This window comes from Tigriopus californicus, chromosome 1, assembly GCF_007210705.1.
Source record: "Tigriopus californicus strain San Diego chromosome 1, Tcal_SD_v2.1, whole genome shotgun sequence".
Classification (NCBI taxonomy): Eukaryota; Metazoa; Arthropoda; class Copepoda; order Harpacticoida; family Harpacticidae; genus Tigriopus; species Tigriopus californicus.
Window position 1 is genome coordinate 2,452,281 of NC_081440.1, and position 27,850 is coordinate 2,480,130.

The 27,850-nt window shown below is 41.6% G+C and overlaps 1 protein-coding gene across 13 annotated transcripts; it reads left to right on the plus strand.

The window, feature by feature from the left end:
- Positions 1–4,484: 4,484 nt before the first annotated feature.
- LOC131888256 (uncharacterized) lies at positions 4,485–26,537 on the plus strand. Of its 13 annotated transcripts, none has more exons than XM_059237085.1 (9): positions 4,485–5,048; positions 5,667–5,943; positions 6,013–6,041; positions 7,591–7,848; positions 16,680–16,790; positions 23,350–23,421; positions 23,716–24,006; positions 24,189–24,385; positions 25,921–26,537. In XM_059237085.1, exons 4-9 carry the CDS (start codon positions 7,636–7,638, stop codon positions 26,381–26,383), a joined length of 1,347 nt encoding a protein of 448 aa, XP_059093068.1. In that variant the 5' UTR covers positions 4,485–5,048; positions 5,667–5,943; positions 6,013–6,041; positions 7,591–7,635; the 3' UTR covers positions 26,384–26,537. The 13 variants fall into 13 exon arrangements, with proteins under 13 accessions (XP_059093068.1, XP_059093092.1, XP_059093107.1 ...); XM_059237109.1 differs by lacking the exon at positions 7,591–7,848 and adding an exon at positions 10,166–10,409; XM_059237124.1 differs by lacking the exon at positions 23,350–23,421.
- Positions 26,538–27,850: the final 1,313 nt, after the last annotated feature.

The following is a 27,850-nucleotide window of genomic DNA, read 5'->3' on the forward strand; positions in this document are numbered from 1 at the left end:
AGCTAAATGGTTCGACAATAGGACTCATTATCATGCCTCTTGGTATAGACTTCACATCTTACTCCGTTTATCTCTGCAAACTAAGTGAGTTTATTTTACCCGATCGATGAAAACAACAACCAATTTTCATCGATGAAAACAACAACCAATTTTTATAAGACTATTTTTCTCAGTGTTGAAGAGTACCATGAACCCTTCGTTTGACGACCCTCCAAGCAAGATGATCGCGCTGGTTGAGCAACACATGTGTGTTCCTTGTTGTGGCTGGCGTAGCGTACGGCGTACGTGCGTACGCATTTGAACACGGATACGCAAGTGCCGCCTTGAAGTAGTAAGAACTTGCACAAAAACGAACGCGATAGCGCATCATCCAGCAACACGGCTGTTGGCCCACTGGGCACACAAGATCCTGTTCAGACAATAGATTCATGAAGAACCCGGGGTTTTCCAAGAGTTTTGGGGTTGATCACAACAAGGAAGATCACATCATTCTCACGCAACAGGATCTCGCCGGTTTTCCCCAAGCTTCGTTGCCAAAGATCATCTGGATTATGGCTTCTGAGAGCACAGCCGTGGGTACTAATGTGCGTTAAAGAATGACTGAAAAAGGGATTAGACGCAATGACGCATCACGATCGCATTTCCTGATCAAGAAAACGTCTTTCCCGTCAATTAGGCAATGCATAGAAAACATTGATGGCTTTAGTAACAATTGTGAATAAATGACCCCGCCCTATAACGGAAGCGGAATGGCTGAAAAAAACGATGTCTTCCTCGTAAGCGAGTACAACAAACAACAACAGCCACATCGGCAACACCGGTAAGTTGGTGTTGGTCGGGATCACAAAGGTTCTTGACAAGTCAGGGAATCCCATCTTATTCTCAATTCAATGGTTGTGTTGCCCTTTGTCAAGAGGGCAAAAAATCCCCACCAAACAAACCGTTATCTGCACCATCCCTGGTTGAGGGCAACAACCATTAGGCCGTGGAAAACCCCAAGATCAGTTCTGCATACTGTACATATGTACCTACTCAGTGCTCAAATCAAAACCACATCTTTGATAGGGTGTACTCAAACGTATTTAAAGTAGCAACTAATACCTGGCGATCTTTACACACGTTGGCAAAAATGGGCCCTGTTTGGGCCTGTGTTAGATTCCCCTTTTTGCACGTTTTCTAACCATTTGAGGCAATGTGCTCATTGATACATGTACAGAGAGCATTCCTTTAGTATCAGAATGTCGTGGTTTGATTTTGAAGATTAATACCAGGAAATGTATCCTTTACGGATATTGACAATTTACTTCTTTGAAGGCAAACTGATTTGATATATGATATCTTGGTGAAAATCAATAAGGCTGGAGATTAGTCTTCAAACTAAACCACTCTTTCATACCTATTGGTCTGCGGTTACCGCAAAGCAAGAGTATTCGACTTTGATTATTCATTGCTTGTTTGAATATTCCTTAGTTGACAAACTTGTAGCCCTTCATGTGTTTGATTACTTGTCGCTTTGTCAATAATAGCATTTTCAAGATAAATTTCTTGTGATAAATTTGACTGAGACTTGTGCTCCATTGTACATGTACAATGCTTCAGGATGCTGAAAAAAACTAAAATATTAGATTAATTGATACAGCTAAGCAACGATAATAATTTTTCGACGAGAATTGTTGATGATTATATTTCCAGTACGCAGGACAGAAATGAAGAGGCAATAAGCATGATAATAGTTACTCTTCAACGTCATAAAGCTAAGAAAAGCTTTGATTCATTATGGTCTCTTCTAACTCTTAAATACAAAAGGAAATCAATAGCTCTTCACCCATACCCTAATAAGTAAATAATGATTACAGGTATTGGAATAAGTTTGCCAATGCCTTCTCCCACAACGCTCAAGTGCATAAAGCTGAAGTAAGAATTCTGTCGGAGTACTTTTCGCCACTGATCAGTTCAAAAAATGTTTTTCGATTTGGAACCATTCATTGCACATCCACCTGATCATCCTGAAGGAACATGAATTCGGAAGATCCTGCTGATACTCTGGGTACTTCTTCACTACTATTCTTGTTGTTGGTGATGTTGTTGTTGTCGTTGCTTTGATAGATGGTGGCAGTGAGGGGAGTGTCCTTGCCCTTGGAAGTTCAAAGTGAAAATCCGGGTTGAAAAATGCCGCCTCCTCTCAGCATTGGCAGCAACAAAGCACAAAGAGCAAATCAACGAGCGCGCCTGAACTTTATGGACTATTCAACTACACTTATTTGGAAGCGAATATCGAGATTGAATGTCAAAACGCTGACCAAAATGAGTTGGAAACGTGTTGTCAACAATCTTTGGATATTTCTCTTGTTCCTTGAATGCGCCCCATTCATATTTTGACGATCGACTTTGGTGCTTGGTGTCTTTTTGTGTTATGGTTTGTGTATTTCCTCTTTGCAATCCATCTTTGTGTGAATGTGTTTCTTCTTGTTTGTACTCATTGATTACATTTTTCAAGTGCAACACTTAGCTTGAATAATATAGCTCTTTGACACTTGTTGTATCTGCCAGGTAGTGGATTTTGATGGCCCACAAGTTCTTTCAAATTCGATTTAAAGTAGTTTGGGCAAAGTCGAGTTTGACACTCGCATTACGATTATTTTCAAGGTTTCAGGCACACAAAACACATTGGCCGTTGCCTGAGTTGTAAGGTTTCACAATCTCCAATTATAATGGGAAATCATACATTTATCGATTATCCATACTTGTTGGTGGTCAGTGTTAACAAACGATCGGTCAAGACCTCCTGCAGCTAGAATTGGCATAACATGATTGAATCACGGAGCTCCAAATATTCTTTGGATTTGAAATTCCGTGTTATTGTACTTATATAATTTGTATAATCCAAAAAATATTTAATGGAGCCAGTGTAGCAGAGTGCTCTAGAACACACAACGAACAAAGCGGGGTCATTTTCCCCCAATGATATGGGTTCAAATTCTGCTGGCAAAAGTCGAGACATGCCGCAGTTATCCAATACGAAAGAGAAAGAAGTCCCTCGTTCAATTATCCTCTACGATTATTCTTTAAAACACTTTTACTCAATAAACCACAATCTGAGACGAAGAAAGAGTCTGATGGGGACTTGAAACTGTTCATCAGAACCTTATATGGATCATGTGATGGTTGGCCTCTTTCACTAGGCGAGGCTCAATTTTTGTACCCGAGCACCCCAATTACAAAAAAAAAACAATTAAAAAGCAATATTCATGCTCCTAAATGGAACTAATCTCCAGGACGTGCTAAAAAGAGGAGAACCATTTCAGTTTTGTATTCTGATCTTTCAACTTTATATCTACCATTGGACTGCTTTCTACCCTCTTAGCCATTTGAACAAACATTGGTCTGGCTTGCAAGCACTTTGTAGAGTCCAATGAGTTCACCAAGAAAAGGGGAACGGCAATTTTCCTCCCAAATGCAGCACTCCTCATTGGACCTTATCAGAGTCAACATGTCCGGTCCTCTGGCGTATCTTAAAAGTCCACAATCACGAAATATGTGTTCAGAACACAAGTTCGCCGCTCTGCTTCTCCTCGCTTTAATTAAGTTTGGCCCTATTTGCTTTTAACGTGGAAGCTCCTCATCGGACCAGCCCTTTACCAGAGGATTTCGTTCCTTCTTTAGCCCTAACCACCATTGCGTCTGCGTTTACATACTATACTATGTATGGGTGTGTGCGTATGTCTGGCTTGGCTTGGCTCATTGGCTCCTCTCTTATTTAAAGGGGATACGTCCTCTTGTCCCTGGGACATGCATGGCCTTTTCTGGCACAACAAGCGCTCTTACATGGCCTTTACTGGTTGTCAAAGTGGCCACCGCAGAAGGGACGAGAGAGAAAAACAGGCCCAATCCATGACAGAGCGAGTGAGGCTTCTTGCCCAGAACAAAAAGGCCAAAGACAAGGACGGCCTTTTTCAGTCTGAGGATCTCAAGTGGCCTTTTATACGTACGCGCACCTCTCTGGCTGGATTTGAGAATAGCCTTCGGCGTCCAGGATTTAGAGTCGTTGGGTACTCATGACACTTCAAGAAGGTTCCAAATGTGAGCCCCATGGACCATGATCAAAGTGATTTGTAACCAATAAGTGCATCTTAATTGGCCTTCAGAAAAGTCACTTTGAAGCATTCGCTGTAACGGCAAATCTAGACGGGGAATAATTGGTCTCGCCTTAAGTGGATTTATTGAAAACCAATAATCACACTTCCTAAAAGGGCTGAGGACGAGGAAGCGTTGGCAAGGAAGCCTGCTTTTAGACCACATCATCTTGTTTTGGGTTCCAGCATTGTAGTAGTAGCTCGTAAATGAACAGTGTGAATAAGTCCACAATAACCTTTTGTGTCTTTTATGATCGAGCCAACGAGAGCCCAGGTCTTTTTCGCTCTCATTTCAATATGCCTCGGCACTTTTTCCCATTTGTTCCTGTTGGTGGGTGGGTGGGTGGGTGGTGTTGGTGGTGGAGGACCCCAGCTCAATTGTGGAGCTTGGGAAGTGGTTCCACTCGACAGCACGTTCATTCAGCACTTAGTTAGATCCAAGTGCTGGGCCGAGCTGGACGATACGTCGAACGGTAGTCAAAATCGGGCGGGTGCCGTAGCTTGAAGTATTGCACTCTCCTCATTCAGTCAATTGACAATTGCTCCAAAGGGGTCCACGATGTCGCCGTGCCCAGCAAATGGCCGATGACACCTGGTGCATTCACTCTTTGAGCACTCGAGAATTGGAATAGAACGAGTCAGAGTGACTAATACGAGCGTTCCGCGCGGGAATGAGCCTACTTTTTCAAATGGTCCCAGTTAGTGAAGAAAGCAGATAGTGGAGACGAGCTTTTCCGGGACAAAACATGAGAAGTTTTTTCATCATGGGAACACTCAAGTTTCCCCAAGTGCTGTCCAATCAGACAGGAAAAGTTTTCTAACCAAAAAATGTATACCAACTTCGAGTTTCTTCGTTCTTTGACACCATCTTCATTCTAAATGGGTTCCAAGTGAATTCTTCAGACCGCATTCCAGGTACGTTCTTCAGTTCTCATGTACAACCATTCAGCTCCAAATTTGGAAGGGAGCAACTGGCCATGTGAAGGTCGTTAAATACGGTGAAAGACTGGAAACTGGAACTGGAACTGGACTGGGTTTGAAGGGTGCTCATCAACAAAGACTTTGTTTGAGTGTTCCTTGGATGATGTACTTGTACTAGATGTTATTGTAGTCTCCCAGGAATCATCTTCGACGACAAAGGTTCAGCAGCGCATGCCATGTGGTCTCATCGAGAAGTACGGAACTTAGAACAAAAGTGGAACATGGCGATGATGATCACGATAGTAAGGACCCACAACACATATCCTCCTCGTGAATTGTGATCGACTTGCCAAGAGATCTAGCCTTTGTCCTTCCTAACATGGCAAGAAAAGGGGCCTCTTTTGTGTGAGATGGAACACCCGAAAGATCCAATCATCATCCACAGCCCACCTCCCGCTCTGTTTTGTTCTGTTTCCATGTTCCAAGGTCGACGATGCCCTCTCCACGGTGATCATGGACCAAGAACGAACAAAAAAGAAAGAAAGAAAGAAAGAAAAAAAGAACGAGACAGAGAGAGAGAGAGAGAAAACAGTTTCAAAATGCTTCTTTCAGGAGAGACTGTAATCTGAACATCCATCGCGGCAATCATCAAGAAAGCCCGCTTGAGAACTAATGATCCCTGTTCCAATTCATCTCAAAGAGATTCCTTCATCATCCTCGCCCTAGGTGACCAGATCGGATTTCAGCTCTCGTTCGGCCCTCTTCTGTGACTGAGCATACAATAGTGGCGAATGCCAGCCAGCCAGACACGTGGAAAGGCAAAGGCCTCTCTCGCCCTCCCATGGGAGATTCAAATCTAATCCACAAGACGGGGCGTGATTTCGAATAGGTGAGTCTTACTTTGGGAGCGCATTGATCGAGAGAAGCTTGCATTGCATTATAATTAATGACTTTACAGGTTGGCGACGCATCTATCGATTAGTTCAGGTAAGAAGTGTTGGCCTTTGTCTTGCACAACTTTTAATTCGTCTCAGGGTTGGCCAATCAAGCAGGGTCATTTTTCCTCGAGGTCATCACAACGAAGCCAAACACATGTATGCTCATATATTAACCCCGTCTATTGTACACCAAACAGTACAGTAGGAATGAGATCATCTTAGCTCCGTGACCTTGGGTTTCGAGAGGAGCAAGGTCGAAAAGACGGTGCCATATGGTTAGGTCTCTTCCGGCTGTTTCTTATGCCAGCATTTGACCAGATCTTTACATAAGAACAATCCTTGGGATGTTAAGACGAATCATTGACGTCCAAAACAATTCCCAGAGCCATCTCGTCCATGTTGTCTTGGCACAAGTGGGCTTGAATGTCTCTCTTCAGGGCACTGCCAAAAACTGTCCGTCCAAATATGATCTTTGTCCACTTCTGTTTACTCGGGCCAACAACTCGTTGTTTTCATATTGTTCTCACATTCATTTCATGCTCAATTGAGCCTTTTGAGAGGATGCTGATTGATTCTCGGGCTTTGCAAGGCCATATAAAGAAGGAAGTATTCATGTACAACGAGCAACTATTGATCTCATTGTCGACATCATCAGTCAAATGGCCCATAAATGAACGAGAGAGGCCGTGTTGCTATTGTAAACAACATCAAAGCTTAAACCTTTGCGCGGTAAAAATCCCCCAAAAAGTTTTTGACCTCTATATGCGAATGCATGTTTTTTCCCTCCTTCCCCGTTATGAAGCTAATATTTCTATGGCACCGTCAAGGCTGAGCGTGAGCAAGTAATGGATGAGGTCTCCAAGAGGCAATTTCCTGTTTTTGTCCAAGATGAGAAACTTGATCCACAAACCAAGAAGATTTTGAGTACAAACTATTTTCACTCTGGAAAAGGCTCGCTGTGTGAACCGGAGTTTGAGTGGAAAGCTCCTTGCTCGCCTTTGAGGCAAGAGCGAGGAGTCAATAGGAGAATATAAATATTTAATAGCTTTTTTGAAAGGAGGCAAAAGGAGAAGAACCGCTACTAATTTCAGGCCGGTATTATTTCCAGGAGCGAGGTGCCAACAAAGACCAACGTGTGTCTTGGGCTTCATAAGCATATGCTCGAGGACAAAGCAGTAGTTGTAATTATAGCAATGTTTAATTATTCTCGAAAGGTTCCCGGTCTTGAACCTGGGATCCCGATGGCCTTGATAATATTGGTCCGCCAGTGTGTACAACGAATGATGGCTAGTTTGGATTTGGTATATTTGGAATGCGGCCTGGTTTATTGATTGAGGGGAATAATAATGGCCCTCGGCATTCAGTGGCGCCCGTCCTCTCTCGGTCTCCTTTGGGCTTATTAAAGATTGATGATCAATCCAGATAACCAGCGCTGCGTGGCGTAAAACATATTTCCTTTAGCATTCCTTACAACCAAGAAAGAAAGATCCCCTTCCCTTAGACTGTGATGTACCTCAGGCAATGATATCTTGATGGATAACCCTGAGCCTAAGTAATTCAATGTTGCCCGATTAACCTTCTTTAAACTACTACTGTAGAACTGGCTTGCGTGCGTGCATAAAAAACACACGCACAATCAAAACATGGCCGCATTAGCAGCTGCGTCCATTCGCGACAAACGCAGGAGACAAGCTACAGCAGACGCCCACAAAAGTACCCCGGGAGGAGGTCGCCGGGACAGTTACAAGGAGGCACCCGGAGGAGGAACAGGGGACTCGAACAGCCGAATAGCCGTCGGATCTTCCCGATCCTCCGTGGATTGGCAACAAGTTCGTGATGAGCTCCGGCAGACTGAGGTTAGGGTCCCTCCGTACTCTCCTAGACTCTCCTAGTCCTTGTGGTGTTGTCCTTCCCCTAAAGTCCGTTCGATCACTGCTTTGTACTGAGATGCGTCTTTTCTCCACGGGTTGATTCTTCACACTTGAATGGAGAGATGGCGATTATGTTTTCTGCCTTCAAGCACGAGAAAGTCTTGGAATGGTCCCTTTCGAAAGCAAGAATCTCATCCCTGCAAATGTTCTATGCCCAGCAGGGCCTCAAAAAAGAACTCGATCGGGACTATTTCAAGTCGGGGGGAGAAGTTTTTTTATGCCTCACTCCAAATTAAATGGAGATTGCAACTTATACTGTCCCAGTCACGCGGACCAAGTGTACATTTCGTGGCGTTCGTCTCAAGATCCGGATAAGGATAATGGTCTATTCAAATGGCGGAAGAGCGACTCCATAAAAACAGTTTTGCTTTTGGCTGTTATGCTAATGTCCCTGCCCCGTTCTCTAACGCGTGGCTTCAGCTTGACAATTTTTTTTGCCTTTTTTTTTGCTTCCCACAAAGTCCAAACCAGGCCTCTTTCGTTTGGCAAGCCCGACATGACTGCGCCATAAATTCCTGACCTTCGTTCCACTCGACCTCGACTCCATTTGTCACGAATACATCCTTTACCAGATGACTACTGCCTAAACGAAATTCGATACCATCCAGTTAGTGCTCCCAACGAGAATGTGTCCAGTAATCATGAGTAGGAATTGGCCAAATGGACTCGAGTCTCACGCCAATCCCCCGGTTTCCCCCAGATTTGGAACCCAAAAGGGAGATTACCCAAGGCGTCGTCGACGAATTTCATCCTCTAATCTAGGTTCTCGCCCGTCTCTCCGAGAGAAATCTCATGGCAGCGCAAACAGCGGCGATCCTGCGAGGGAAACGCCGTCAGCGTGCAGCCTCCACGACGCTTGGGTCCCATCCCTCGCATCAGATTTCCTCCCTTCCCGTAGCAGGCGATCTTCGGAGGCCCATGGGCACGTTGCCAGAGACCGCGGGACTCACAACTCAGCCATTATCGGATGCTCGCCGTGCCTCTTACAGACGAGCAGCATCTTCTCCTTCGGTCTTCGCCTTTGGGCCCGTAATGGTCAATGTCAGTCAACCGAACACTATTGGCCTTGTGAGATCCGTGTCCAGATTGGAAAATTATGTATTTAGTGAGAGGAACGGTGTGGACCCACGTCAAGGGCCCGAGCAACTCGGCCAATCCTATCAGAAATATCTGACACATTGGAATGACGAGTGTAGTTTTAGTGTCAGTGACGAAGCCAAGCGTCAGAACGTCCAATCTCGTTTGAATCCCCAAATCCGGCCAGGACAAGGAGTAAGTCGAAAACATACGTATATTCATGGAGCAGCACTTACGTGTACAGTACGTATCAAGTGTGAGGAGTGACTCAAGCAAAAACCTGTACATACAGGGCATCATGTCATGCAGGGGATTTTCTTCTTCAGCACACTCGACGGGATGCTTATCCAGGCCAGGCGTTTGTATGCACGCAGTATCACAGAAAAGGGAAAGAATTTTGTACAGTATCATAGCACAATCGGTATTCAAAAGGCTCGTATCCTGAGCCAGCCTCCCCGCCAAAAGACGTACCTCTAAGCACACTTTGAAAAAGAGAAGGGGGAAAATCTGAAAAAAGCACTTAGGAAACATGGTGGATGTTTTATTGCTTCATTCATCTCGTTAGACAGGTTCATTTATCGGGAAAAAAGAGTTGAGAGAGAGGACCCGGTCGGTGTCTGGGCTCGCGAAAATATCTTACCGTTTTCCTGGACGGTCTCGTGAAAAGCGAAAGGTCTCTCCAATCCTCCACCATTCCTTTCCAAAACCGAGTGGAGTCACCCACCCACCCATCCTCCATTCGTCTCTTCGGGCGCTAACAGCATCAATTTCGTATTTCGCCGGCAAAAAACATGCCTGAGTGTCCTTCCTTCCAGACAATTACATACGGGTTTTGCCGAGCCAGATGAACCCATTGGTCCAAGACTGGTGAAGGTTTTTGGAACACGAACACGAGCGCTTGAAACATATTGTGAATTTCCTTTGCAATCATGCCAAGACAGGTTGCTCTCTAGTCATGAACATGAAACGTCGAGACACTCTTTGTCAGCCATTCCCCATGTATCGCTACAGCAGAAGGGTGCAGGTGATGAGAAACCAAGCGATCCCTTGATGTAATGTAGGTAGCTATCCCCATCCTTGGTCTTTGAACCTGCTCAATGATTGTCTCCCTGGCATGTTCGTGCCCTCTTCTTGTCCCTTTTGGCAGCGCTGCTTTTTCTTCCAGAACAAAGTTTTGATTCTCCTGGAATGCATTTAATCAAAGAGCGGCACGCAAAATATATTCCACCACAATGAGTTTGGCCGCCCTTGCAATTAGAAACCAAAGAAAGAAGAAACACCCTGATACGCCCCCTGTGACCACTCCCATCCCTGCCCTTCGCCAAGGTTCCATTGGGACCCAATCTAAGCCCGAGTTTGGGCAATCGGCGCTGAACCTCAGAAGACTTATCTCAGAGGATCCCACCGAGGTAGACGCACAGAAAGATTGCCCTTCCCTCCTCTTTGCCTTCTTAACTATCTATCTATCCATTGCCCTCACAGATTTCAAGTCTTTCTTTCCTGTGTAGAGAGAACTAGAATCTCAAAATCACAACATTGGCCCTTCCAGCATCTCTTCGTCTTCTCTCCTTGCTTTCACCCATCGTTTTGAAGAACTTCTCTTGATCTCGATGTCTTTTTTTCTCACCCTCTGTGTCGTTAGAATGAGTTTGTCTGCGGTTGTTTTCCGGAAAAAGCGTCGTCGCAGTTCCAAAAACGGCGATGGGAGATGTTTTCTTGTGGCATCAATCCTCATGTCCTTACATGTCTCCTATCAAAGCCGCCCCTTATTGCTTCAATTCAATGTGCCTTAAAATCAGGAAAGTGTCATTAGACAACCTGGTGTCAATACTCTAGAGGTAGAGCGTTATGAATGTCCGGGATCCATAGTTAAGCTGACAATTTATTGTTGTTTCGTCTCTATTTGTTGTCTTTGGTAGAAAAATGGAACAGACCCATGTTCGTACCATACAGGTGTTTTCTTGGATTCGAAGTAGGGTGTGTCACAAAATGTTACGTTTTTTAATGTATGGCGTAAAGTGGTATGTTACATATGTGGGTGTCTTTTCTTTGGTGAATATTAATGTTTTGTCATTGTCGATTTGTGAGTGAATCAAATTGCACTAATCAAGGTCAATTCATTCTCCAAATGGTGAAAACCAAGCTACTCCTTATGAGTCTTTCTAGATTTATTGCAATGTAAGAACCTTTCAGTGAAAACACTTTTACATCGAGGAATGGATAGTATCGCATTGTTAATTATATATTAAAAAAGTAGTCAAACCCCTGCGACACACCCTGTATCAGGGTTAAACATATTCTTAGATTGAGTTACTCTAACAAAAATGCCAAAATGGACAACAGCTTCAAAGAGCCTCTTTTTTAAATACAAGGCCCATGGGCCCCATTGGTCTATCAAGATTGATTCTGGGAGAATATGAAGATTGCAAACCCCAACTGCTTGCCTAAGATTCCCAATGGAAAGTTGGAACTGAGGAAGTTCAATGATATATCATCTCGTTTGAGTCTGGCCCCCAAAACTTTGCGGGGTCTTTGGTGTCTCGTGGCACTCGTGATGGGCGGAAAAGGAACAGTATTCAGGAAATGTCACTACAGGGTATTTACAACATTGCCAAGTCTAGTGTCATTGTCGTCGGTTCGGTGTCGGACCTTTTGTCGCATTGTCCCCTCATTAGCCTGTGTCAATGACAGCTAAGAGATGCGACGTTTGGCACTCGACATGAGCAGCACCCAAGAGGCTCTTTGGAACACGTTCGAATAACGTCATGGTTCCCATTAGACTAATATCTTCTGCAGCAGATAGGCTTTTTCACCGTACTTCTGTCCGGCTCGACTCGCACTTCACGTCTTTGGCGTTAGATGGCGTTCTTGCATGGGTCACGTTTTGTCTTAAGAAAAACGCTGGAGAGCTAAGGCCCTCCATTGGGGGAATTTGGAACTCGGGGAATGAAACCAAGTCAAAGAGAAAGCGTGACTGAAACGAGGATTAACTTTCTGTCTTGTAGGACGCCTTGGATCCCCCAGTGATCCACGGAATTGCCCTGAATCGATGTTGCACTTGGTCTCTTGGACTAAGACGGAAACATGTTCGGGGCTGCCGCAGTACGGAATAAGAAACGCAAACAAAACAGTGTCGATAAGGCTGATATTCCCCGAGGGCCGTACATCAAGCCCTTTGGCCCACGCTTTGATCCCAATGAACTGCCTTACTTCAAATATAAGCGTGCCTTGGCTGAAGCCAAAGAGCTTCAACAAAACATTTCCAGGGCCAAAAAGACAAAGCAGGCGGCGGCGAAGCTCACCCTGGTCACGGCCAAAGTTCCAGGTGCAACAGACAAAGATTCAAAGGGCGGGGACACCACTCCCGATGCCCTTCAAGGCCGTATGAAGGTACATGTTTAAGTAGAGCGTTCAGATCTTACTTTAGACGGTCCATAGAGATACAACCTAGAGAGGATTTTAAGCGTCTGGAAATACTTTCTAAACTTACTCCAATTGAGGAAAGGACTTCAACCTTTGAATGTGGACTCAATTTCATATCTTTTGAAACTTTCTCTTTTGCGTCCCAATAATTTAGAAAGAATGACTTTTCAGCAATATGGAAAGGTCAATGGTTCCAATTTTTTTGTTCAGAAGCCTTCTTCGATAGGGCTTGTCAAGTGAATGCGTTAATGAACAACTGACGTTATTCCATGAAGTAAAATCAAAGACAACATGCCTAGCCAAACCTCACTATGCATGCATTGAATTTTGACATTTATTTCATTTCACCTGGTTGTCTAAGCAAATATCACTGTGGTTTTGAGCCAATTTGATAGTGCGTTCGCCGAATTACACCAAACATGTTGATTTGGTAGGGTTTTGAAACACAGCTCACTCAAAATCACTCGACTATTGAAAATTCAATGAGCGGATGGTGCGAGTTGACGGTGATATTTGTCTTAGTTCTCCTTCCCCAAAATGCTCAAAATCAGGGTGCTGGGCCTCATTTTTTCATGAATTTCTTTCACTTGACATTCCCAACACTTCATTTCAATTTTAACACTTACCACTATGTAAATTGTAAGCTAAAATGAGAGTACCAAAAATCAAAATTGAGTTTTGAAGCAACCTTGGTTTCGAGTTTGATAAAGATAGGCACACGTTTTGAAACGTTACTTTTGAATACTTTTTTGCTCGCATTGGGGGCCCTGAGTAGACTAACGTTTTCCTTTGAAACTCATTAGTACTTGCAATCACAATCCAATTCTGGAATTTAGATTTAAATAACCCCTAAAATTGAACCGCAGTTGCTTCCATTTACTGTTACCCAATATAAAAAAAATCCCCTCTAGGTTTGACCATCTCTATAAGCAGGTAATCAAGCTCAGTAACGTATGCCATTATATTAGATAGCGTTGATTTAAAAGTCGGTCTAGCATAGAGCTCGGATTAGAATCTTTACTTCTTCTACTACTAGCTTGTAGGTCGTAATTAGCTCTCCTTTTTATCAAGATCTTCTCTCAGATTTGTACAGCTTCGTCGCATATGAGTTCCTCGAATCCCCCCGGGTAAGTTGAGACGGAAGACAACTTCCTCCATTAACGGGTTCTGGACCTTGATAAATTTCTGCATGCAATTCTAGGCTTTGCTCTCAATGACTGTGACATACCTTTGGCCATCTCTGGTTTAGTTCGAATCTTGTAGCTCACGTATTGTAGCGTATGTAGCAAGCCACGGGGGTCGTGTGGTTCCGGGCTGAGTTCATGCATGTTAATCATGAAGCCTCTAATTGGAACGGGAAATTGCTCCCTGGCTTTCGAGATTGCTAGACTTTATAACTCAACCACACGACAAAATACGTCGTCACTCCATTGATTTGAGTGTCTAACCTGGTCCTGGATTGATCGAAGCTCCAAGTCATGGTCCAGAGAGTCTAACAAAGGATATTCCTTTTGAGGGTTTTGTTTGCAAGGTCATAATTAGTTTTGAGAGTGATGAATTATGCCTCATATTCAGTTTTCTCTCTAAAGTCTCGTCCCGAAACAACAACAACGAAAATATCTGCCACCAAATGGACACATGCGTGCCCTCATGTTCCAACTCCATATTTTTCCGGGCCTCCTTTTGGATCCCTTGGATTTATTATTAGTTGGCTCACTCACTCACCCATTGTATGTAGGTACATTAGTGCTTCTCAAGTAGCGCCCAATATCGCACGCCGCCCAAGAGAGCTCAGGTCTTTGAAATGTTTACACACACATACACTCACACGCAGACGAAAGGATTGGAGGGAACAGCTCAAAATCTGGACGCCACCATGTCCTACCAAACTCTTGGTTTGTCTTTATCAGGCAATCATGCCATTGATTCACTCATCCTTCTCATGGTTCTTCACTCTATCTGGACTCGTCTGATCGATTTCAACACTTGAGCCTGTTATTTAAAGACCAAAATATCGCCCCTCTCAAGGAAAACTCATGTCCAGAGGTTAAAGTGGTCCATGGAACGCTGTCTACGTATTGGAGAATTGGGAACCGTTCGTGGTCCAAGTGACCATAATTGGGCATTGCCATTCCAAATGTTACTTCTGGTATCAATATCTCATTTTAGAAATGAGCCGGTCCAAGTTCGTTGGAAAAGCGAAAAGCTAAAATGATCCATTTCCTTAATTGAATAGTCTTAAGGAGGAGCCGAGAGGCCACCCAGCAATTCAGGCCTGACTGTGAGTGGACCCAGGAATGGAACACCTTCTCCACGTTTTCCTTTTTTCCCTTTCGCCATTCGCTGTCCACCCATCCACGCGTTTGTAGGGAACATGTTAGCTCAAGAAGAACAGACTGGTGTGGACCTCATGGACCAGAGGTGCAATAGTGGCAATGCATTGCCTCCAAGCCATTCATAATCCGAAGGAAAAGAGGGTCTGAAAAACAAACTTTTGTTGTTCGACGACTTTGTTGAGACGTGTGTGGTGGGTAGAAGAGGCTGGTTCTTTGAGTCATGTTCCACCAGCACTCTATCTCCCAATGTGTTTGTGTACGTCTCTAGCCTGTTTTTGGCTGTGATTGAAACGTGAAGATGGACAAATCCGATAAGATCTGGGAACGTCAAACCCAAGAACTAATGTTGAGCTTCCATTGAGTGTGTGAGTTGTTCTTGTGGAGGAAGAAGGTGAGACAGTTTGCTGCCACCAAAAATGGATATCCCACCTATTATCAGAGTAGCTTCTAAAATCCTTTTGGTCGAAGAGGATGTCTTGTTGGCTCAATCTAACTTGGAAGGGTCCAAAAGTTTGGCAATCCAATGTGGACTTCCGAATGCAAAAGCTTAATTTCGAGATGGACTCTCCAGCTTAGAAGGACGGGCAGGTGCAAGTCCAAAAAGCCAATCGTACAAAACAAATCGACAGAGTTGACTTCTGAAGGTTGATCCAGTCAGTTGAGTGGGACAAGGTGCTTCCAAAACCTGGTGTGAAAGATATTCAGTAGTGCAAAAGGCCCGGATCAAAAATCAGCCTGAACTATGGCGGCTATCGTAGCGAACAAAGTGAAACGGCAACGAAGTAGTCGCCAACGAATGACGGTTGGTGGGGAATCGGGCAGTGCCATTCAGCTTCAAATTGATAAAAACGGACAATTGGTCCAAACTGGAGGCAGAGCTCTCGAGAATGATGAGGAGCCGCCAAGTTTGGATCCTCGAACCAAGCTCCAATATGAATATTACAAGCGGGTAAGAAGCCAAACGAACTTCAAAATCCCGACGCTTAGGTAAAGGTACGAGGGCACTAAGCATTTGGTTTTGCCTTGGAACGAACGGCCTTTTGGTCCATATTGGTGAAGGTCTGTTCAAAGATCAGATGGTAATATTGGGTTAGGGGAAAATGGGTCTCTCCATATAGAGGTAATCAAGTCTCTGTGGCAAGTAATCTCTCCTAATTACGGGAAGGACCTCTTGTACGAAGTAGTGGTTTCCGAAGACCGCAAAATGTTCCATAGCATGTTTCATGGTCCCAATATTTCGGACCTTTGATTATCCTTACCTACAACCAACTCCTCCCTGACAAATTTTTCAAGACTGCATGCTCACAAGAGTGTTTTAACCGTAAATCACCACTTATTGCAACAGTATTTGAAAGAAACGACGTGTGCTGATTGAGCAATAGGTCAGAATGTAAAATGTCCGTTCTGCTTGGCAATAAAACAACCACAAAAACACGTCCTTTCTAAAACCAAAAGCATCTGCAACTGCATGATCCAGTTTGATGACATGTAGGTTTTTTTCAATGCATTAGATTGATTCGTTGCTTGTGTTAATGAGAGATATTTTTTGACATCTCAAAAGTTGCCCGAGGAAACCAATCATTTTCTTGCACCCATGTCAAAACTAAGAAATATTATGTCCAAGATGTTTGACCCCTTCACTGGATAATAAAATTCTGTAATTATGAGGTGATTTTACGTCACATAAGGATAATTACCAAAAAACCAACCGCAGTCCCTTTGCTCGTCGCATGGTTAGGTGAAGGCCTTATGAAGGCCAATTATCTTGATTAGCTTGTCCTATTTTCCGGTTGTGCCGTCAAAGAGAATGAGCTGTTTCCTTTGGCCATTTTTGGTTGTAAATTATTTGTTGATAGAGGAGGTTTCTGATTCGCTTACCTTCTATTCGACGACGAATACTATTTGCTACTTGTACTGTAGATCCCACAGGATGGCCTTGGGACAGCCTTTCCTGGCCGCCAAGGGCCTCCACGTGGACCAAGACAAAAGAAGATTGAAGAGAACCACGCCAAGTACAGGAAACACAAAAAGGTAAGGCAAACCTCAAAACAGACTACATGCTGACTACATTCTTGCCGAATTTAAATGATGTAAGGAATCACAATTCATTCATGATAGAGGGGATTAAAAATCTTTGTTGATCGGGAGAAAATGACTTACCCAGTCTTGGGAAAGATTTTACATAATGCATAAGACATAAATTTATGAAGGAGTTCCGAAGATAGGGTTGAGACTATTTTTTTTCATTTTTCCAGGGGTACTGGACTGCACTTTTTCTCTTATCAATTGTTTAACAAATATCATGAACTTGAGGATCATGTTATTCGTGTTTGTGTAACAAATAAATTTAGCTTCCTGGAATAAAGGAATTAGATGCTGCGATTTTCTTAACATTGTCCAGTAATTGAAAAAACTTTGTAATGTCATTTGGCAAACCTTTGCGGAGAAGGAATATGGTGGTTCTACTTAAATAAGGGAATTATGAATTTGTTTCTCTATTATTGGGAGCGCTACTAATAAGCAAGGTTGCCCATATCAAACGGATTATGAGAAACGATACGCGACCCCTTTTGATAAAGATGGAGGTCTCTACGTACTGTTGACCTGTATTGTATTTATGATTACATTTTCAAGTAATGGCAATTCGTTGCAAAAATAATCACAGTATCTGTAATAAATAGCACTTCAAATCAAAGCAAGTGTTATGTTACCCTTTACAATCACAATTTCATTTTGGTCCTATTTCTACAGCATATTTTAGTTGATCTAACAAAAACATTTAGATTCCATCTAATAGTCCATAACCATCCCCTCCTAACTTGACCTTTTTATCTTTGTTGTCTGCATTGCTCACAAACTTGTCATTACCGGATCTCAAATTTTCAATTGATTTTTATATCGAGTACTAATTTGAAGAAGTTTGACAATTGTGATTGGTTTTACGGATATGCCGAATATCTGAACAGCAGAGAGCAGAAAAACGACAACTATTGTTTGATTTTAATGCTTGATTTGAAAATTACTTGAAAACTCGAGACATGGCCATAAAAAATGGTTTCGAAATTAGCTGGACAGTGAGAAAGAAAACGGATTGAATTACAATGCGAAAGTAATCGCAATTGGAATTAGTTTCATTTGAAAACAGAGTAACTGTAATTGTAAGTGATTACTAGAGACAGGAAAAACATTTTGTTTTGGCGTTGAGTGTAGATTCCAGACGTTTGTCAAAACTAGTTTTGTTTAGAACACATGTTCTTCTTCTTGGGTGAACTTGTGCTCAGACAACTATTCACATTCAAAACTGTACAACATTGAGCAATAAAGCTTTGAAACTAAAGATACAAAGTCACTACTGCAAGACAAACAAGTCTTGACAAACGTCTGGAATCTACCCTCAACGCCAAAACAAAATGTTTTTTTCTGTCTCTAGTGATTACGGATTACACTTAAAACTGATGTATTTCTAATCAATTATACATCAAAAAGTAATTGACACAAGTCTGATGTACTGTAGATGTTTGACTGACAGGCCCTAATGCGTAACGGATCTATGTTATGGTTTTGTTGTCCACGTCCCAGCTAGACTTGATATCGATTTTGACGTTTTTGATCAATTTGTTCGAGTCCAGCACTCGTCGTTGATTAACTGTCGCATTGATTGTTGTGTAAGCCGGGATCAAAGACTTAAGATTGGACCGTGAAAATCACGGCCTCAATTCCCTCATCTTGGCAGCAGGTCTCTCTAATTTGGCCGGCTCTCACCTCTCATTCATTCAGCGGTTTCCGGATAGGACTGATACCTTGGAACCTTGGAACGTCCCTTACGAAGATTAGAGATATTTCATTTTCAAATTTGAAATTCTACAAAAGTGATCTTTAGTAGATATGTTGGATTTATTACAGTAGAAAAGCGAACAGCTTCAGAGAGAAAGTTCAATTTGTTGATCATGAAAAGCTCAAAAACAATATCAAAACCATTGGTAAATATTTTTATAATGCCTTTAAAATACCTGGCTATTAGTACCAAGCAATTGATGGTAATACATACAACCATTTTGGAGCTAATTTAGTCAATTAGAGATTTGACCTTTCAAATAAATGCCAGACTCTCAACGAGAGGTTGCGATAGACAATAGTAAAGCAATCCGTTGATATACTTAACATTAAAGAGTTGCTTTTGAAACGATTTTTTCTCCACGGAAATCGAAAATGGGAATGGCCCGAGTTCAAAGTGATACATCATAATGTATTATAACATTCATTTCGTATTTCATGTGACTATTTATAGAAAATCATTGATATGCATGCCTCTTGAGATCATTTCTTGAATCCCAAATTGAATTCGAAGTGCATATTTGAAAGTCAGGAGTTTGTCAAAGATCTTTAATGAGGGCAGATGTGACACAGTTTTGAACAGCAGAAGATCTATAACATATTTCCAAACCTATTTGAGTTCGTCTCGTATTCAAAAATGAATAGATATTCCAATACATGAAAATTATTGTCAAAAATCTAGAATTTTCCCTGTACAGGTATGTATGATTATGTTGCTGTTAACAACTTGAGTTTGATTTTTGAAATTTGTTGTGCATTTTGATCACATTGTAACCATTCCTCGAAATGCCAAAGAAAAAAGTGAACCACCCCGAAAGCGGGACTTGCGTAATGAAGTTATGAAAACGGGTTTGATAAGAGATGAAAAAGAGAAAGAAATCAAGATCTAACTCAACCTTTGGTTCCGAATTCAAGTTTTTTTATTGATGGGTGCTAGGGTCGGCCAACGAAGTCCGCTTTCACATCGCCCAATTTTCGAATAGACCGTGTCATAATTAGCATCAGATTGTACCTCGATCTGTGGGTGGGATTATTACTATAGACCTAAAGAAAAAGTTAACGCCTGATTTTTTTTTTTATCCGTTTTGTCTTTTTGGCAGAGAAAATGTTTTAAGCCAAATTTTCATTTTTTCACTTTTTGTCATTTTTTCCACTTTCTCGGCTATTTTTTGACTCTTTTGTTACTACTTTTCGCATTTTAGGACTTTTTTGCCTTTTTATTGTCATTTTGGTCCTTATCTGCTTCCTTCTTAACTTGCTGTTCGTTTGTTTGGGACCATTTAGTTTCCTTCTGTGCAAAATTTCTTTTTTTTGTTTGGGTTTTCACCGGCTTTTCTAGCCGTTTCTAAGAATGTAATCCCTGGTGTGATTAAAAAGAACGGTAATGATTTGTCTAATTGTTGCCACTTAAGCTTTATACAATATTTGGTCTACCAACAAATTTGAATATCAAATTCAAATCCCTTTTTTCAGTTTGGGAAAGTCCCAAAAAGAGAGCTTTCAGTTGAGCTTGGGCCCTGTATTTAACAGGGGACTAAGTTGAGCTAAACCTGGCGTCATGTGTATAATTTGAACCAAAATTATTTTGTGAACAAAAGCACCCTTCTACAAAAAGAGTTCAAGAAGAGAATCAATTGTTCACCATGCATGACATCTGTATCAATTGAAAACGTATCCTAATCCTAATGAAGTTCGGTGACCAGGCTTTACAGTAAAAATGTTGCAGAGTCGCTAAAAGGGGCTAAAAACGACGTTTTCCTCATTTCAATAATTCTTTTTGCATTTTTGCAACTTGTTTTTGCACATTTTTCACAACTTTTTTCTAGTTTTGACAACTATTTTCCCTGTTTTATCAACTTTTTCGCATTTTTTCTCAACTTAAAAGAATTATTTCCTGCAAAAAAGGCAACTTATTTTTCAAGGTCTAGTGATTAGCATCTAAACGTTTCCTTTGGAGAAAGGTTGATGAGGAGATTTAAACCAGGGATATCTCTCACTTTTGGAAAATGCACTAACCACTTCACCACGTGGCCTCTCTTAAATTGCTCTCTAAACCCGCAATAGATTTGATGAGGAGCACCAGAAATAAGTCTGCTATGTATGTTCATATTTGTCAAACTTCGTCGAACCATAGACCTGGCGATCCTTACTGAATGGTTGTCCCAATGAATGTCCCATACTACGTAGATTGGCAATTGCTACCAACTCAACTTACAAATATGTTTTCATCCTAATATCGTTTCAGGTGTAATGTTAAGGGAACATTCTGACCAAGGTTCATACACATTAATTTGATCGTTATGAAAACATGGTTTTCGTTTGGGGAATGTCGTCGAAAAGCGTCCCCTTTTTGTGAGTCAATGTGGAGGCCTTATTATAGTGATGGAATACTAACAAATGATGGAATCACACAAAAAAAGATAAAGCTTCTGATAGCTACCTAAGACTTTTTCGGCATGCTCACCAAAACCACTTTTAATGATAAATCGAGTCCAAAAATATGAGCGAAATGTAATTACAAGGCTAATTTGGGATTAATGTGCTCAGACAAACATATTTGACTGATTCCGATAGCGACATCAATTCTCAAGCGTAGCCTCTCCATCCACTTTTAGAGTGGTCCTCCCGTTATGGAGACATCTAGTCGAAAGGTTAGAAACTCCTCAAAGTTGTAATCGAGGTGGTAAGGAATTCGTCAATTCATAAATGTCAAATTTATTTTGCTACCGCTTTTCTGCCGTGCTAATAAGAAATTCTGATAACTAACGAAAGCACTTAAACATTGCCTGATTGCTTCAGTTTGACAAGTGTTGAACAATGAAGGTCTCGAAAGTGCAAGTTCAATCATTGACTACTCAATCTCGAGCGATGTTACGAAAAGACGGCTGAAATTCTAAAAAAGAAATTGGATATACATGCGATTGGACCAAAAAGACACAAGTGGAAATATTGCAAAGCCATGAGTGTATTCTGGCTCAATGTATTATTATTATTACGTTGTCTTTTGTGTCGGTCAAAGCTCGTTCGTTGAATCTTTAACTGTGTCGGTTAATACTGAGTTTATTCAACAGGGAAGTGCGCTCCGACATGTAATGCAATGATCAAAGCTGTCTACCCATTTCGGAGTGTGTCCATCAATCAAGTCACAAATTAGTAGGAAAGCTAGCCATTTCTGAGAAATCTGCGAGTCAGCCAAACATTTTGTTACTAGAAATCGACATATTCCTTCTCTGAGTGTTTCAATGTTTTGAAACTTAACACCATTGCTCGGATACAAACCATATCGGGTAATGCATAAATCATATCTTTATCGGCGTAGACACTCACATTAACACTTTATTCGAGGCTGCTTCCTAAAACACTCGGCAAGGCTTTTGTCAATCGATACTAAAAACCACACCGTGGCCTGAACTAATGGGCCTATGCAGTTGAAAAATCGAGTTATACAATCTGTCACCGATGATATTTAGACTCATCTTTCTTTTACAAGTAGAATGAATAGTTTACTTGCTAAAAATTCGAACTCGAAATCATATTTATGAGTCTAGATGGCATTTTTAACAACAAAAAATGTATCGATACATGTTTTTCTATTTGATACGTATGAAGGACTCTGTTATGAGACAATAATGATGTAAGAGAGTTTAATGACTCTGGCCGACTAATAAACAAAGGCCCCATTCACTTCAGCACCATTGTGATTCCCCGCTAACGCTAAAATCAATAGTCAACGTAAATGACTCGCCTCATTACTAATAGCAGAGACAGACTGTAGCAAAGCCAAAGGCTGACTGAAGAGTTGCAACGAGGCCTTAGTTAGTCCGGAAAAGGCGAGAGGACGACAATCATACTTGACAAACATGTTCAATCCTCAGGCCATCTTCATTATCAGCCATGATCTGATATGTCTCCAAAAAGAATTGGCCCATCCCTAAGTGATCATGGTTCACGTGGGATGTGGAGCAGAAGTGATCCGGAATCGTCGGGACACCTCCGGCTTAAAGCGGAAGGCTTTGGAGCAGGGAATCATCCTGAAAGTGGATGATTTCAAGCCGGTTAAAAATAAGAAATACCCGTATTACACGCCAGCTCGAGACAAGGATGTGTTCAATAATAGACGTTGGGATCCGTTCCCGTGTAAGATTCAGAACACTGACCTTCAACTGGTGGAGCGGTCCTACCATCGGCGGAATGATATCCAGCCAACTATTGCTCAAGGGCGAAAAACTGTGATACTTTTGAACTCAGATCAGGCGAGGTCTATCTTGGCAGCCTCAATTCGTCATCAGTCCTTAGTGTCCTCGCAAGAAACCTCATCCACTTCTTCCCTCGTCTCATCGACCAGTTCCTCATTCCAAGAAGGCTCAATAAAATCCAGGAGCACAATGTCAAGCTTTGGACAAACGACCAAATGGACTAGGACCAAAAAACAGGCTTCCAATTCCGATTTTGATTTAAGGATCTTGGAGGGGGACTCCAGCTACACAACGGATATCAAAGCTCCTTTGGCCGATTTCAATGACTTTGACGATTTCGAATTTGATTCAAATCATTTCTGAATTATACTGAACAACTTGTCAGACAACAAATATATCTTTGTGAAATTGAGTTGGGTATCGGCTATAGATTTTTCTTTTCGCGAGAGCAGCGCCACGCTGCGGACATACTTGGCACAACAAGGTGCGATTTGTAAACTCAAACTGATCATGAGAAGGCATTTCTAGGTCTTAAGTGTTCTAATAATTGTGACCCACAGGCCCAACAAATGCAAGAACAAGTGAAATCATTGGAGGGCCTCTTACCTGGTCTGAATATCCAAGAAACAGATGTGAGTGGAGCCTTCACATATTCAAGAAGCCGTGGAGAGGCCAACCCATGCGGGGGACTTAGTTTGCGTTGCTTTATTTTGCGTTGCTTTAAGCTTGCCTTTGTATTGGAGTTATACTGCTTGACAAAGTTTAAAGAAAGCATGAAAAAATCATGAAATCAAGACTTGCTTGATGATTGCAATTTTTGTACGGAATTTTCTGGATTGTTTTTGCTGTGAAGCGAGAACATGGCTCATGAAACAAACCGGTTTTTGGGAAGTGAAAACTCACGCCTTGCTATTTCATTCTTACAGATTGAGCAACTGGATGGTGAGGATGGCATCTATCGCGCCAGCTCAAGTGCCAACGTGATCTTGTATGTGGGTCTAGGCATGCTGGCCATAGGCTTGGTCATAACCTTTGTGGGCCTAGGTGATAAAGGCTTCAAGACATTGGAACTCAAACTCATTGGGCCAAGTTTAGTTGGGTGCGGCGTGTTCTTTTGTCTTCTGAGAATTCTATTTTGCACTGTACCATCATGCTGCTCTTCATGCGTGAAATGCTGCAAAAAATCGGATGATAAAAAGGCCCTGATAGAGCAAAAGGTAAGTTGGGAAATGTTACAGCTCAATTGAGTCCATACAAAGCTGAATAGAAAAATGAAGATAAAAAATTCGAAAAAACTTTCATGAATGTCTTTTCTGTCACCCATCATTCATTTGGTGGCGTTTGGTCCATGAGATATAAAATTTGCTGGAATATGTGAACAAGTTTTACTAATTTATAGGACGATAAGACTGCTTCAAATTCTGGTGCCGTCAATGGTAACGGTGTGGGAAACTCAAATGGAACAAGCTTTCCCACCGAATCTCGCCGCCGGGTGGCGCCCTCTTCTAGTCAAAAGAACCGCACGCATCCAAATTTCATTGATGAAACGAGTTCAGAGGAAGCAAAAACGAAAAATAGCCAAAAACAGAACTTCAGGTACATATTTTGGTTGGCGTTTAATCCTATCCACAATGAAGGTCTTCTTGAATGATTTAAGAGATTAGAAAAAACCGCAGTTATTGGTAATTTCCTTCAAGTCAATCATAGCAAAAACCATTGCTTCCCTTAAAGATACTGTCAGTGGAGAAAATGCTACTTTCTGCTTAGGTCTTGATCGAGGTATGTCAGAATAGTTTTGAGGTATAGTTACGCAAAGAGACTATAAAGATCGCCTCCAATGTCGAATACGCGTTATTCTTATGTAACGGTTCCCTGTGTTTGAAAAATAAAAGACACAAATAAAGATACGAAGTCAAACACAATAAACTAAAAACTTACAAACATATTGGGCACTTAATCTCAATTTCTTCACTCCGATGCTTCTCTCCCAATTGTGAGCGAGTTTTTTGAGTAAGAAAAAGTGTGACGACAAAGGAAAAGAAAAAAAGAAATCGAGGTGACCAATGGCCTTAACAGAGACCTTTAACGAGAGGAGTGGACATCACCGGAGCTAGGCCGATTTTATTTTTTGTCAAAGCTCTTTGACGGATCAATAAATGAACACAGGCAGAAAAGTGAATTCCCTTAAGAATTCCCATTTGAAGTCAAAGTGCATACCTTTTATAGATTGACAGATACCTATTCCTAAAACTCTAGACTTTTTACTATATAGATTAGAAGCTTCCGACATTTTCACTTAAAGGAAAAGAGTTGAAAATTGCATCATGCAAGCAACATTTTTTTCTTTCAAATCGCTTTTTCATAACGAATGGTAGCATCTCTGGTAAGGTTTGTTGAGGAGCTGAAATATTTTTATCACAAAGTGGCATAGCTTCGCCAATGGTCACGTACGATCCTCCTGTTACAGGTATTCTTGAGTTACGTTAATAAAATATAGTCAAATACACACTAAAATAAAAAATAGAATTTAACTCTACGAAAAAGATCTAAAGCAAAATATATTTAGAAATTACGGGAGTGTGTGATATCTCCTTTTTCATTCAAAACCAAATGAAATGCAGGTTCATTTGATTTGATTTGAATGAATGCAACACCCGCCATTTCTTGTTGGAGCATACAAACTAAGAAGAAGTGTTTTTCAAATATCATGAACTTAAAGAACTTAACAAAACGGTTGTACTTTCTAGGGTTGTTTTCTTGGATCATGAGCGATATTAAATGTGAGACATTGAAATTGAGTGGCTTGAAATGGAGTAAAGCTTTTGCATTTACATTTGGCTTCATTCGTCTTTTCTTCCTGCAAAAAAAAAAAATGTTCGTCTAACTAATGCTTCAAAAGATGGCTTTCCCTCTTCGGTCATTTTCTCACTGAAAATTTTGAATTATGCTTGGTTCGCGACCACCTATTTCAAAGTTCACTACAACGCTTTTTCATATTCATATAGCTTGCTGGCATTCATACTGAATTTTGCTCGGGCATTTCCATGCAAGACCCAATCTAGGCCAAGACAAATTGTCAGTTTTTGCATTAACCCGGGACTAAAATCTTCTCTCGAATCTCTCCATTCCAGACAAAAGGAGATCCGAAGCGCGCACAGGGAAACGGAAAGCCTCAAGCAAGAAGTGTTCGCCAAGGAGCCCGAGGGCGAAAATGGCCCATCTAGTTCATTTCGTAGTGACCGACAAATACATACGGCCAAACCGCTTAGTTATGATAATTATAGTAGCTCCGGTTCGTCCGAGTTTAGTTTTGCCGCCACCTCCGCGGAAATTGTCAAGGCCGAAGGCAGCAATCTGTCCTCCATGGAGGTGCCCAAAGACAGTTTCGTGAACAAACTCGCCAATAACGCCCACTATCCCGATTTCAACACGATCCCTCAATTCCCCAACCTCAAAGGAACGAATCAATCCGATGAATCGGTTGAAGCCGCGGAATCAGGATCAGGATCCGCTCAGAAATCTGAGGAGGATTCTGTGAATCTGGCCGATCCTCAACTGGAAGTGCTAATGAATCCAGCCAATTTGCAAGCATAGACATCACATATGAAGCTCTTCTATCAATCAATCAATTAATTAACTGTAGCCCCTCGCTGGAGTGGACGCTACTCAATCCTGACCCTCGGGACAAAAGAACGAATCTCTTGTCCCTGGATAATCCTGAAATATATCATCTTATTTAGTTAAAGAAGCGAATGATTCGTATCTGGATTAGTCACTCTGACACATCGTTTCTTCCAGACAAGCCAATAAATGTCACTCAGAGTTGTTCAACAATCACCTCGGATTTCCGGCAGCTTCCTTACTTCAAACATTTCTTCTCACTCTCAAATTCGGGTGCAAAAGCTCAAATAAAGTTAAAAACGATTAAACAGGAAACATAATCCTCCAACCAATAAGGGTCCATATTTGCAACGTCAGACAGCCCAAACAAAACGGGAGGAGGCACGGTAGATTGCTAAATCAAGTTCTCGTGACAGGCCATGGAAGCGATTTCTTTTCCTGTGACCTTGGTCGTTAATTATAGATAAGATTTTGATAGTATTAGCCAAAAACATTACAAAAGCAATATAATTTAATGAAGAGGAATCGGCCCAATCGGCCCTTTATTTGGTAGAGGCTGACTCACAAAGCGCCCTCTGAAGTGCAGAACGTAAACCATATTCCTTGCAGCGTAAAACGGCCATTGGTGTTGCTCTCAACATCAAAACGTTTGAAAATCAGGATCAACCCACCAGAATCCGGCCAAAGCACGGGGTGTCGAAGCTCATGAGGTCATGTTTGGAGAAGAAACATCATTTGGCACCACATGGGTTTTATGGCCGATGCCGAGGGACAGGGAAAGAAAGGCACGTGCTTGAAAGAGAGCAAAAGTTCAACATGTGGACATCATGATTGCTACTTAAAAAAAAAATATCTTTAGGTCCAAGGCCACGAGATGCCAACAAAATATTGAATAATTCATGATTATGTTTGTTTTGCCAGAGGATTGGTCTTTTTTGATATGAAAATGACAGAAAATATGAAATGGACTGGGCCGATTATGCTGATTATATATATATGACTTCAAAAATTCGGCCAAAATGTACGAATAAAAGGGTAAAAGGTCCATTTGCGAATGACAATGCGATTACAGCTAGGTCATTGCAAAATTGTGAGGTGACACTGATATAAGTAAATGCATTCTAAAGGTTTGTCCAAATATTTTGGGGCAACACTTATTGAACTTTTTGCTAACCAAGTTTGTCAATGTATCAGGAAACAGTTGTGCAAAAATGCATCTTTGCTCTTACAACAAAAATGATTGGAAAAGAAATTATCCCACTTATGTATTTTTTCAAATATCTTCAAACACGTTTGCACTAGAAGCACAACAATCAGGTGTCCTGGTCTTGTTGATATTTATTGCCAAGGGTTGGTTAATAAGATCAAATTGTGGAAGAATGTAAGCCGCTTTTAGATCCTAAGGTATAAATGAAATGAAAATTTCATGGCCAATTTTGA